This window comes from Rhinopithecus bieti, unplaced genomic scaffold (genome assembly GCF_001698545.2).
Source record: "Rhinopithecus bieti isolate Rb0 unplaced genomic scaffold, ASM169854v2 scaffold_4967, whole genome shotgun sequence".
In the NCBI taxonomy this organism is placed as follows: Eukaryota; Metazoa; Chordata; class Mammalia; order Primates; family Cercopithecidae; genus Rhinopithecus; species Rhinopithecus bieti.
The window spans coordinates 1647607-1659307 of record NW_016804726.1 but is presented as its reverse complement, the minus strand read 5'-3'; the positions used below and the strand labels follow the sequence as shown (position 1 = coordinate 1659307).

At 45.4% G+C, this 11701-nt stretch overlaps 1 protein-coding gene across 1 annotated transcript in view; it reads right to left on the bottom strand.

Annotated features, from left to right (window-relative positions):
- Positions 1-11701, bottom strand: part of XRCC6 (X-ray repair cross complementing 6) — a 56700-nt gene that overhangs the window by 10366 nt on the left and 34633 nt on the right. Inside the window, 4 exon segments of the mRNA XM_017870293.1 lie at positions 1482-1582; positions 2766-2895; positions 6059-6220; positions 8879-9047. Of these exon segments, the coding sequence (XP_017725782.1) occupies positions 1482-1582; positions 2766-2895; positions 6059-6220; positions 8879-9047 (562 nt within the window).

Genomic DNA, 11701 nt, shown 5'->3' with positions numbered 1-11701 from the left:
AAAAAAAAAAAAAAAAAATTAGCTGGGTGCGGTGGCAAGCACCTGTAATCCCAGCTACTCAGGATGCTGAGGCAGGAGAATTGCTTGAACCCAAGAGGCGGAGGTTGCAGTGAGCCGAGATCACACCACCGCCCTGCAGCCTGGGAAACACAGCAAGACTCTGTCTCAAAAAACAAATAAAAAAAAATTAGGGCAGCCAAGCTAACTGTTTTGAAAATAGAAGTAAGGAGAGAAAACAGGACTTTCCATGAACTGATAGGGCTGGATGCCAGAATGTAAGGAATTGAGACCCTGGGAATGGAATAGCTGTGGACTAAAAAGAATGGTTGTGTTCTGAGCACTTACTGAGTGTCAGGGCCTACATTTTGTTAACACCTTGTAAGAACAATATCATTATCCACATTTTACCAAAAATGAAACCAAGTCTCAGAGGGATTAAGGAATATCCCCAAAGCTACTCAATTTAGTAAGTAGCAGAGCTGAGATTCAAATAGACATCAGTCACTTCCAAAGCCTGTGCCCTAAACTACCTTGCTAGGCACTAGGCCACCACTTCTGAATTTGCCTAAGGCCTGAAAGGAGGAAATAGGCCGTTTCGCTCAAAACGTTTCTCTTCCACCAGACACAGCTAAGCAGGCACCACAGTAACAATGGTCCAATAACTCTTCCGCTTTTAACACTGGGGCTACTTTGTCTAATGTAAAAGAGATCATTCTGAGACCAGTCCGGCCATCATGGCGAAATCCCATCTCTACTAAAAATACAAAAATCAGCTGGGTGGGGGCCAACTACTCGGGAGACTGAGGCACGAGAAGAGCTTGAACCCAGGAGGCAGAGGTAGGCCGGGAGTGACTGGATTCTAAACCCAAATCCACCACTCATTTCCTCTTGTATTATTTTTGCTTGTTTGTTTTGTTTTTTGAGACGGCGTCTCGCTCTGTCACCAGGCTGGAGTACAGTGGTGCGATCTCGGCTCACTGCAACCTCTACCTCCTGGGTTCAACCGATCCCCCTGTCTCAGCCTCCCAAGTAGCTGGGACTACAGGCCCATGCCACCACAACCAGCTAATTTTTTTCATTTTTAGTAGAGCTAGAGTTTCACCATGTTGGCCAGGATGGTCTCAATCTCTTGACCTCGTGATCCACCTGCCTCAGCCTCCCACAGTGCTGGGATTACAGGCGTGAGCCACCGTGCTGGGCCTCTTACATTATTTTTTAACTTTCACTAGCAGATAGTCACAGAGTGGCTTAGTTCAGAGGCAGTCTCAGGAGCCTGGCACTCTCCTCCTCTCACTACAGAACCAGTCAAATCTGTTCCCTGGCTGTTTAAGCTGGTCTAGAAAAGCTCCCAAAAACAGGGGGTCTGGGCAATGAGGTTAAGTGTTTAAAGAGTACTGGGAAATGCACCTAAATTACTGGTTCAGAGTGGAACCAGTAAGAAAGCCTCCCATGAAAAGAACTACTCGATTCAACCTCCTTACATGTCAGGTCCACTGCTTGTTCCGGCTCCATCAAATCCAAAGCCAAGGCCTCCAGGTTCCTGAAGTGCTGCTGCAGCACGGGGTTCTCAAAGCTGTCACTTCTGTTAAAACAATAATATAACTCAATTGAAACATGACAATTTAAACATTGAAAAAATAAGAATAAATAAAACCACCTGAGATACTACAGGTCCGGGGTTAGCTGAGAAAAACACCCCAAGTAAAACAGTTGAGGTCAGGTGCAGTAGCTCATGCCTGTAATCCCAGCACTTTGGTAGGCCAAGGTAAGCGGAATGTTTGAGTCCAGCAGTTCGAGACCAGCTTGGGCAACATGGTGAGACCCTGTCTCTACAAAAAATTCAAAAATCAGCCAGGCATGCTGGTGTACGCCTGTGGTCCCAGCTACTCAGAAGGCTTAGGTAGGAAGACTGCTTGAGTCCAGGAGATCGAGGCTGCAGTGAGCCATGACCATGCCACTGTACCCCAGACCGGATGGCAGAGCCAGACTTCGTCTCAAGTCAATTTAAAAAGCAAACCTGACTGGGCACCCTGGCTCACGCCTGTAATCCAGCACTTTGAGAAGCTGAGGCGGGCAGATGGCTTGAGCACAGGAGTTTGAGACCAGCTGGGCAACATGGTGAAACCCCATCTCTACAAAAAATACAAAAATTAGCCAGGCATGGTGGTGCAAGGCTATGGTCCCAGCTACTCTGGAGTCTGAGATGTGAGAATCACCTGAGGCCAGGGAGGTCAAGGCTGCAGTGAGCTATGATAACACCACTGCACTCAAACCTGGGTGACAGAGACCCTGTCTCAAAATAATAATAAAATTTTTTTTAAATGGTATGTGAAAAAAATTTTGTTTAGTGTGCCATTATGCAGGCTTTGAGAGTTGGTCTATTATATATGTGAGAGGGAATGACTTGAATTAATCATTTTTTTAAGCCTGTAACAATTTACACCAGATTTATTTACTTTTGCTCATTGTGAAATAACACACACAAGCAAGGAGAAGGGCGACTAAGAATCCCGCTATTTTTTTGAATTTGTTCAACCAACTAATCTGGCTAAGTATAGCACAACACAGCAACCACAAAATCCCAGAGTCTCCAATATAATAAAAGCTTCCATTATCTATATGGCTTTCAAAAAACTATTAATAACAAGTAGTAATCTGTCAGTTTGCTGAAGAGTAGTGCCATTCTCTTGGCCTATGCCCAAGCTAACTTTCTAATAAGACTTTCAACTCCCGAGGCAGTTCCAGAAGGCCTGAGATTGACTCACCTGTATGTGAAGCGAAGCTTCTCAACGATAGCCTTCATCTTGTCCACCTGCTCTGGAGTTGCCATGATTTTTTCAGTAAAGGGCATCTTCCTTTTATCATCAGCAAAGGGTAAAAAGACCAGCTGGAAGCCTGAAGAAGGGAGATAAATTTTCTTTGATTTGACTTCAAGTGTTGCAGTCACTTCTCAGCTCCAAACTCCTCCTTCTATGTCCTGCGGTGCTGGGGCCGGGGCCCTGTAGGCCCTATTTCTCGAACTTCACCAGCTGGTTTTTGTTATTATCTGCCTAACAGACTCCCTCTGCATTTTCCAGAGGACTGCAAGGGAGGAGGGGTGCCCATTCCTGTATACAGTAGATCCCTTATCCCTGGGGAATATGTTTGAAGAACCCCGGAGGATACCTGAAACCTCCGACAGCACCAAACCTGACTGCCATCAATTGAAACATGTTTCTGTCCATGTTGTACATTCATACATCTAATATTTAATGCTTTTTTCTTTTTCTTTTCCTTTTTTTGAGATGGAGTTTCACTCTCATCGCCCAGACTGGAGTGCAGTGGCACAATCTCGGCTCGCTGCAACCTTCGCCTCCCAGGTTCAAGTGGTTCTCCTGCCTCAGCCTCCTGAATAGCTGGGATTACAGGTATGCGCCACCACACCCAGCTAATTTTTGTACTTTTAGTAGAGACGGGGTTTCGCCATGTTGGTCAGGATGGTCTCAAACTCCTGATCTCAGGGATCTGCCCACCTCGGCCTCCCAAAGGACTGCGATTACAGGTGTGAGCCACGGCGCCCAGCCTTCATTTTTTTTTTTTTTTTTTTGAGACAGGGTCTTGCTATTACCCAGGCTGGAATGCAGTGGTGATCACAGCTTACCGTAGCCTCTACCTCTCAGACTCAAGTAGCCTATTAAGTAGCCGGAACTACAGGTGAACGCCACCACACCTGGCTAATTTTTTGTATTTTTTGCAGAGAAGGAGTTTCACCATGTTGCTCAGGCTGGTCTCAAACTCCTGGGCTCAAGTGATCCATCTGCCTCAGCCTCCCAAAGTGCTAGGATTACAGGCATTAGCCACGGTGCCTGGCCTCCTTTTCTATTTTAACTAAGCACTTCTCATGTACTGTGGCAGTAACTTTTACAGTTTGAGGTGCAAGAGCAAAACCAGCTTGGGCCGGGCATGGTGGCTCATGTCGGCAAGCACAGCACTTGGGAGGCTGAAGCAGGACCATCACTTCAGCTCAGGAGTTCGAGACCAGCCTGGGCAACACAGTGAAACCTTGTCTCAATTTATGTAAAAAAAGGGAAGGAAAAAAACTAAGATGTAATATTTTTTTTTTGTACATATATATCTCCTCTTTTTTTTGCAGACAGTCTTGCTCTGTCACCCAGGTTAAGAGTGCAGTGGCGTGATCTAGGCTCACTGCAAGTTCCACCTCCCGGGTTCACGCCATTCTCCTGCCTCAGCCTCCAGAGTAGCTGGGACTATAGGTGACCGCCACCACACCTGGCTAATTTTTTGTACTTTTAGTAGAGATGGGGTTTCACCGTGTTAGCCAGGATGGTCTCAATCTCCAGACCTCGTGACCCACTTGGCGAGGCCTCCCAAAGTGCTGGGATTATAGGCGTGAGCCACCATGCCCGGCCACTAAGATGAAATTTCTTTTTCCTTCTTAACAATTTTGTAGATAGAAGACTCCTTCTTACCGTATATCTTAGCAACCTCAGCATATGGTATTTTTTTCTTCATTAAAGTCAACATCTCTCATCTTTTCATTTAAAAGAAGCACTTTATGACTTTCTCTTTAGTATATGCAAATTGTTAGCACCACACCTGTGCTTTGGGGCCATTATTAAATAAGGTGACCTGAACACAAGCACTGTAATACGTATTACACCTTGACAGTCAATCTGATAACCAAGACAGCTACTAAGTGACTAACCTGTGGGTAGCATTTACAGTGGGAAGATGCTTAACAAATGGATGGATGATTCCTGCCCCAGGTGGGATTGTGCTTTTAAAGTTTTTCTGGAATTTTCCATTTAAAATTTTTGGACCATGGTTGACTATGGGTAACTGAAATTGCAGAAAGCAGAACTGTGGTTGTGGCCCTCCTGTATTTACTGTTCCTGTCTGTACTGCTGGAGCAGAGACCCTTTACCTGGCAGCAGTTGGTTCCAGTCTCTAGCTTTTTTGATACATCCAGAGCTAGCTGGACAGTGCCTCCTCCCTGGAGGGCTAAATCCCAGCTCCATGGGGGCCTCCTCTGAGCTTCACCCTCGCCCCTTTTTTCCTTACCCTCTACCACATGATAAATAAAAGGAAACAGGTAACGGTTAACAGGCTGATTTTAGTTCAGTTACTGGCTGGTTCTGGAAGGACTAAAAAATCTAGGCCCTGTAACTAACTGCTGCTACCAGGTGAAAGCCTCTGCTAACAATGCTGACCACACTGAGCAAACAGGAAGAAGCAAGTCCCTCACCTCTCCTCTGCCCTTTGGTCTCCCTCTAGCACCCACTATAAACACAGCCTGAGAGCCAGCTGTGAAAGATGAAATTAGGTCTGGATCATCTCAGCCTCAGCAGTGCAGAGCATAAAAGGGTGAATTTGGAGCCAAGAGATAATAGCTTAGTAACTGAGCACTCCTGAACATGCTGAGGATCAAAGTTAAAACTACAGTAACTCATTTTAAATGTAAAACCACCCCAAGGGAAAGGTGCTCCAGAACGCCCATCTTTGTAGTTAAGAAATATTAAATAGAAAGGTTAAATTACTTGCCCACGTTGACCAGCTAACAAGCAGCAGAGATGGGCCCAAAACAAAAGCAAGCAGGCTTCCAGACACATAAGCACAAGATAAAGTCAAATCTGACTTTAAAATCCATGGTCTTTCCGCTATACCTCACTATCTTGGCAAACCCCATGGTTGGTTTGTACAGGAACTAAACCAAACATTAGACATTACAAGGGTGCCAAACAATGGCTTTGGAAAGAAAGGCGTCGGCAGTGAGGTCCCAAGAACTTGTGTCAGTAACCTGCAAACAGTCCCCTAAGCAGACACTTTTCTATCCCAGCTGCAGATCAGCCTTGTATGACTGCGCATGCTGTGCACCCCATAACCATATTTAGTGGCCTCACCTGTCTGTGCATTAAATTCACCCAAGAAAGCTTAAAAATAAACATTTTTAAGCCCCATTCCCAGAGACTATGATTCAGTAGGTCTGCATTAGGAGCCCATGGATGATTCCAAAGTATGGGCAAGGTTCAGAAACCCTGGAAATATGTCTGCCACATACCTGGAGGAGTCACCTGAATTTTCTGGTCATCCAACTCTTCGTCCTGTGGCACCAAAGCCACAAAATAAGGAGGGATGTTCCTGCGGGGTGTGTATCTGCACAATGCTGCAACCTCCTTCTCCAGACACTTGATGAGCAGAGCACTGAACAGGGTTGAGCTCCCTAGAAAACAAAAAGCCCATTGACCGGCCTCCTAAAAACGTTTCCTCCTTTCTTCTCTTTTAGCTCTACAGTTTCTCTTCCATTTTCTTTAAAGGACTTATTTTATTATTTATTTATTCGAGACAGGGTCTCGCTCTGTCACCCAGGATAGAGTGCAGTGCTGCAATCACAACTCACTGCAGCCTTGACCTCCCTAGCTCAAGCAATCTTCCCACCTCTGCTTCCTGAATAACTGGGACTACAGTCATGCACCACCACACCCAGCTAGTTTTGAGTTTTTGTAGAGACAAGGTCTCTTTAAGTAACCCTCGCTGGTCTCCAACTCCTGGGCTCAACTGATCCTCCAGCCTCAGCCTCCCAAAGTGTTGGGATTACAGGCATGAGCCACCACACCAAGCCTTTAAAGGGCTTATAATATCTCAACAGGTAAGGGTTGGAGGACCCCCAGCTGAGGGGAAAACGGGGGCAGCAGAGACATAGAAAGGAAAATTTTTAAAAGGAGTAAGAGGTTTAGAAGCCCCAAACATTCCACTTAAGAAAGGGAATTATGGCCGGGCATGGTGGCTCATGCCTGTAATCCCAACACTTTGGGAGGTACAGGCGGGCGGATCACGAGGTCAGGAGTTCGAGACCAACCTGGCCAATATGGCGAAACCTCGTCTCTACTAAAAATACAAAAATTAGCTGGGCATGGTGGTGCGTGCCTGTAGTCCCAGCTACTTGGGAGGCTGAGGCAGAAGAATCGCTTGAACCCAGGAGGCAGAGCTTGCAGTGAGCCAAGACCTCGCCACTGCACTCCAGCCTGGACAACAGAGCAAGACTGTTTCAAAACAAACAAACAAACAGAAAGTGAATTATTGGCCAGGTGAGGTGGCTCACGCTTACAGTCCCAGCACTCTGGGAGGCCAAGACAGGTGGATTGCTTGAGCCCAGGAGTTCGAGACCAGCCTGCCCAACACAACAAAACCCCTGTCTCTACTAAAAATACAAAAGATTAGCTGGATGTGGTGGTGTGGGCCTGTAGTCTCAGTTGCTCGAGAGGCTGAGGTGGGAGAATCACCTGAGCCTGGGAGCTTGAGGCTACAGTGAGCTAAGATGGTGCCACTGGACTCCAGCCTGGGTGACACAGTGAGACTGTCTCCAAAAAAAAAAAGTAAATTATTAATGTCAATTCACTTTTACTGACACTAGGTTAATGACATGACCCCAGTTACTAATGAAAACCAATTAAGTCAAATTTGGGGTGTTCATGAGCTGTAGCACAGAGGAAGAAAGGGCCTAGACTGCAAAAATAAACACAACGGCAAGGTTCACATCCTCTTTAATTTCCAACACTAGAGAAAAAGTTGTGGGCTTATTTTGGTTTTGTTTGCTTTTGCTCTCTTATCTGATGCTTCAAAGAATTACATGGGAAACCGTTTTTAAAAAGCTAAATTCCAGGCTGGACGTGGTGGCTCACGCCTGTAATCCCAGCACTGTGAGAGACCAAGGCGGGTGGATCACCTAAGGCAGGAGTTCGAGACAAGCCTGGCCAACATGGTGAAACCCCATCTCTACTAAAAGTACAGAATTTAGCCGGGCATGGTGGCGTGCACTTGTAATCCCAGCTACTTGGGAGGCTCAGGCAGGAGAGTCGCTTGAACCCACGGGACAGAGGTTGCAGTGAGCCGAGACTGCACCACTTCACTCCAGCCTGGGCAACAACAACAACAACAACAACAAAAAATATATAAATATAAATAAGGCCGGGCACAGTGGCTCACACCTATAATCTCAGCACTTTGGGAGGCCGAGATGGGTGAATCACGAGGTCGAGTTCGAGACCAGACTGGTCAAAAAGGTGAAACCCCATCTCTACTAAAAATACAAAAATTAGCTACACGTGGTAGCGGGTTCCTGTAATCCCAGCTACTCGAGAGGCTGAGGAACAAGAATCGTTCGAACCAGGGGGGCGGAGGTTGCAGTGAGCCGAGATCGCGCCATTGTACTCCAGCCTGGGTGACAGGGCGAGACTGTCTCAAAAATAAATAAATAAATAGAAAGTAAATTAAAAAAAAAATTTATAAAGCTAAATTCGACAGTCCTCATCCGTGAGGCGGATGTTGCAGTGAGCCGAAATTGCACAATTGCACTCCACTCTGGGTGACAAGAGTAAAACTCCATCTCCAAAAAAAAAAAAAGAAATCGGTTTTACTTTTTTTTTTCCCACATTTCCAAAATTTGAGCTTGAAACTTTTTTTTTTTTTTTTTTTTGAGACAGTCTCACTCTATCGCCCAGGCTGGAATGCAGTGGTTGTGATCTCAGCTCACTACAACCTCTGTCTCTCAGGTTCAAGTGATTTTCGTGCCTCAGCCTCCCAGGTAGCTGGGATCACAGGCGCAAGCCACCAGGTCTGGCTAAATTTTGTATTTTTAGTAGAGACGAGGTTTCACCATGTTGGCCAGGCTCGTCCTGACCTCAGGTGATCCATCTGCCTTGGCCTTCCAAAGTGCTAGGATTACAGGCATGAGCCACTGCACCAGGCAGAGATTGAAACACTTTCAACATACTCTATTAACATCTCCTATACAGTGTCCAAGCAGTGCCCATTTACAAAGCACTGCTCCATAAACTGCACTGTGTGTTAGAGTCACTCATCCATGGTCCACGCTACTTACCAATCACCAACGACTCCTCTGGGTACACGAACAGGGAGGGCCTCAGGTAATGGTGTTTCTTCAGCAGTACCAACGGCTTGAAACCCATGAGCATCAAACCTGGATCATCAAATCGTTTTAGCTCTTCTGTTTCCTCTTTCTCCAGTATAATCTGACGACTCCCATATATCTGAAGGAGAAGAACAAGGATCACATGGGAAGGCTACATGAGATGCAAAATAACTGTAAGACGATGACACTAGCAAAGTTAAAATCAGCTCTCTTCCAAGGAGCAGGAAGATGGCTCGCCTGGCATATCCTCTTTCTCCAACAGGGAATTTACATTTATTGAGAGACTGTAGGTACTTTACACGTCAACTACTTTATCTTCTGTAACAATCCTAAGAGGTAGATGTTTAAACTGTTTTAGAGTGGGATTATGTTTATGAATAGCCACTGCACTCCAACCTGGGCAACAGAGTGAGCTCCTCTTTGCAAAAACAATAAAATAGGCTGGGTGCAGCGCCTCATGCCTGTAATCCCAGCACTTTGAAAGGCTGAGGCAAGACTGTTTGAGCCCAGGAGTTCAAGACCAGCCTGGACAACATGGCAAGACCCTATCTGTATAAAAAAATTAAAAGCTGGGCAGAGCGGTACACACTTGTGGTCCCAGATACTTGGGAGGCCAAGGCTGGAGGATCGCTTGAGCCCAAGAGTTTGAGGATGCAGTATGCCAAGATGGTGCCACTGTACTGTAGCCTGGGTACCAGAGCAACTCTATTCCCCCAACCCAAAAAAAGAAAAAAAAAAATGAACTGACCTCCCAGCACCATCCCTGACACACAAAGCATACTTAAACCTATTTATTTATTATTATTATTATTTGAGATGCAGTCTCTATCACAATGTCACTGGCATGCAGTGGCATGATCTCGGCTCACTGCAACCTCTGCCTCCCAGGTTCAAGTGATTCTCCTGCCTCAGCCTCCTGAGTAGCTGGGATTACAGGCGTGAGCCACTATGCCCAGCCCAAACCACATCTACTTATTAAATGAGAGGACCTATGTCAGGTACTGTGCTAGGTCTCAATGTGATAGGCAGAGACACACACATGCAAGTTCTACTTCCAAGGCAGGGCGCAGTGGCTCATGCCTGTAATCCGAATACTTTGCAAGGCCAAGGAGGCTGGATCATTTGAGCCCAGGAATTCCAGACCAGCCTGGGTAACATGGTGAGATCCTGTCTCTACAAAAAAAATAAATAAATAAGCCAGGTGTGGTGGCATGAGCCTGTAGTCCCAGCTACCCAGGTGGCTAAGGTGGGAGGATCAACTGAATCCAAGAGGTTGAGGCTACAGTGAACCATGATGGCGCTACTGCAAAGATTATTATTTGTATTGTTTGGAGAGAGAGAGAGATATATATATATACACACACACATACATACATATATAACTTTTTTTTTTTTTTGTACTCTTCCCCAGGCTGTGCACCACCACGCCTGGCTAATTTTTAGTTTTTTTGTAGAGACAGGGTCTCACTATGATGCCCAGGCTGATCTCAAACTTCTGGGTTCAAGTGATCCTCCTGTTTCAGCCTCCCAAAGTGCATGAGCCACAGTATCCAATGATGTCTGTATTTGATCCTGGATATGTGATTAATAACAGCTTAGTACCAGATTCAAATTTGGGTTTTATGAACAAAAGAAGAACTCAAGGTTTTTTCAAACATACCGGATCAAGAAAGAAACTCAGTGACCAGAGATCTACTGCCTATGAATAAATTCATATAAAAAATTAGTTACTTCCAAAACGGAAGACAAAATTTCTTGTCTCTTTCTCCTTCAAAGAGTAGGGCAAAACTCTCTGGCTTGAAATTTGTGCTCATGGGTTGAATCAAAACTAATATTTTAGTCATTTTATAGGCCCTAAACTTATGTAAAATCTCAGATTCTTCCACATTTTGCATAAAGGAAGGATGACTCATTCAATTTTAACTTTCTTTTTTTTTTTTTTTTTCTTTTGGCGGAGTCTCGCTCTGTCGCCCGGAATGGAGTGCAGTGGCCGGATCTCAGCTCACTGCAAGCTCCGCCTCCCGGGTTTACGCCATTCTCCTGCCTCAGCCTCCAGAGGAGCTGGGACTACAGGCACCCACCACCTCGCCTGGCTAGTTTTGTATTTTTTTTTTAGTAGAGACGGGGTTTCACCGTGTTAGCCAGGATGGTCTCGACCTCCTGAACTCGTGATCCGCCCATCTCGGCCTCCCAAAGTGCTGAGATTACAGGCTTGAGCCACCGCGCCCGGCCTCAATTTTAACTTTCAATGTTAAATCTCTCTATAGACTGAGCAAAGGTAAGAGGATGAGGAAAGACAATGTTCTGCGTCCTGCGTCTTTCAGATACAGAAAGGGAAATGTATGCCATCTCAAGGCACAGGAAAAATATCACTAGCAAAAATAAATTATCTCCCTAAAAAAACGAGTTCACGTCACACTTCATACTTTCCCTAACTCATCTCCCTAATTAACTGTAAAGTATTTTATGCTATTGTACCTGAGGCAAGACTGTTAGACTGACAGCATTAGTCTGAGTGATGAAGGGGTGAGGTTTTCACTGATATCTCTTTCAGACACTGGCCCAGTTTAACTTTCTAGCTATCAAAATATCACTGATCCAGACGCCACAGTCTCAAAGAGTTAAGTCTTTGTGTTTTAACAGGTTAGCAAGAAGATGCACGTGGTTCATTCAAGTGTGGTGGTGTTTACAACTAATTGATCACAACCAGTTACAGATTTCTTTGTTCCTTTTCCACTCCCATTGCTTCACTTGAGAAACAAAAAAGGGGAG